The following is a 933-nucleotide window of genomic DNA, read 5'->3' as shown; positions in this document are numbered from 1 at the left end:
CGTCCGTCTCAATGAGCGCCGGGTGCTGTGCCACACTGATGTACACTGAGGCGCCAGCGGAAATACCAGCAACCTCAGTGGCTGCCACCTGCGCTAACATCTCAGGATCGATGCTGATGCATTGATTCTCTATGTCAAGTGATGCACTAGAACCGCTAATTGAGAGCAGAATTTAAGCTATATAGTTAGTACACAACGCAACGCTTGGTGGAATTAAGTCTTTTTTAGGCCTAACTGTGTTCGGCACTTGAATTTTAGTACACATTTCTTAAAATGAGGTGCTGAGAAACCCTCTGCGCCAGTTTAAAATGCAATCGGGTTTTCAAGCACTGAAATGTTACGGTGTTTAAGCGTCTCAAGCTCCTGCTGGTGAAGTAGCCCCATATAAAGCGCCATTATTTTGTTGACGTAAGTGTTTTCATGGACACCCTTGCACATGCGCTCGAAGGTCGGCGGTCCCTTGCAGTACAGATTCACGTCTGTGCCAACGTGACCCATTGTTGTCCAACCAACAGCTGCACGCTGACTGATCACGTGGCCCAGCTCCACCATCACATTCCAAAGATCGCGCGTTCCAACGGCAATGCCGATTTGAGTGATGAGATCAGGGATTTCCTCGTCCGAGACGTTGGTTACATTTGTATACTTGGCAAGAAGATCTTTGGATGAGGTCAGAAGGGCCGATTTGCACGTGTCGTTGGCTCCATTCGTGCATTCGCCACCATCGAGAACAGCTCGGAGTTGTCCCTGCATAGCCTCAGTTGACATCATTTGGAGCTGTAGCTCAGTGGGGTACCAGGCGTATGGGTAAGCGGGTCCGCGGCCAAGAGTAAGACCTCCAGTACCATGGTCAGCAGCTGACACCATCGCAGAATTAGGAGTCTGTTCTACATGGTCAAGCACCACAGCCACGGCTTCATCGAAGGCAATGGC

General features: G+C 50.2%; 1 protein-coding gene across 1 annotated transcript; it reads right to left on the bottom strand.

Moving 5' to 3' along the window:
- Window positions 1–303: 303 nt before the first annotated feature.
- On the bottom strand, window positions 304–867 carry PHALS_09675 (hypothetical protein L916_10876; the record flags this gene model as incomplete). The annotated part of the gene is made up of 1 exon (XM_024724974.1): window positions 304–867. The coding sequence occupies one exon, from the start codon at window positions 865–867 to the stop codon at window positions 304–306; it is 564 nt and encodes a 187-aa protein (XP_024575797.1).
- Window positions 868–933: the final 66 nt, after the last annotated feature.

Source organism: Plasmopara halstedii, assembly GCF_900000015.1.
Source record: "Plasmopara halstedii genome assembly, contig: Scaffold_430, whole genome shotgun sequence".
Taxonomy (NCBI): Eukaryota; Oomycota; class Peronosporomycetes; order Peronosporales; family Peronosporaceae; genus Plasmopara; species Plasmopara halstedii.
Note: the sequence above shows the minus strand (reverse complement) of the source record. Positions and strands in the feature narration are given on the sequence as shown.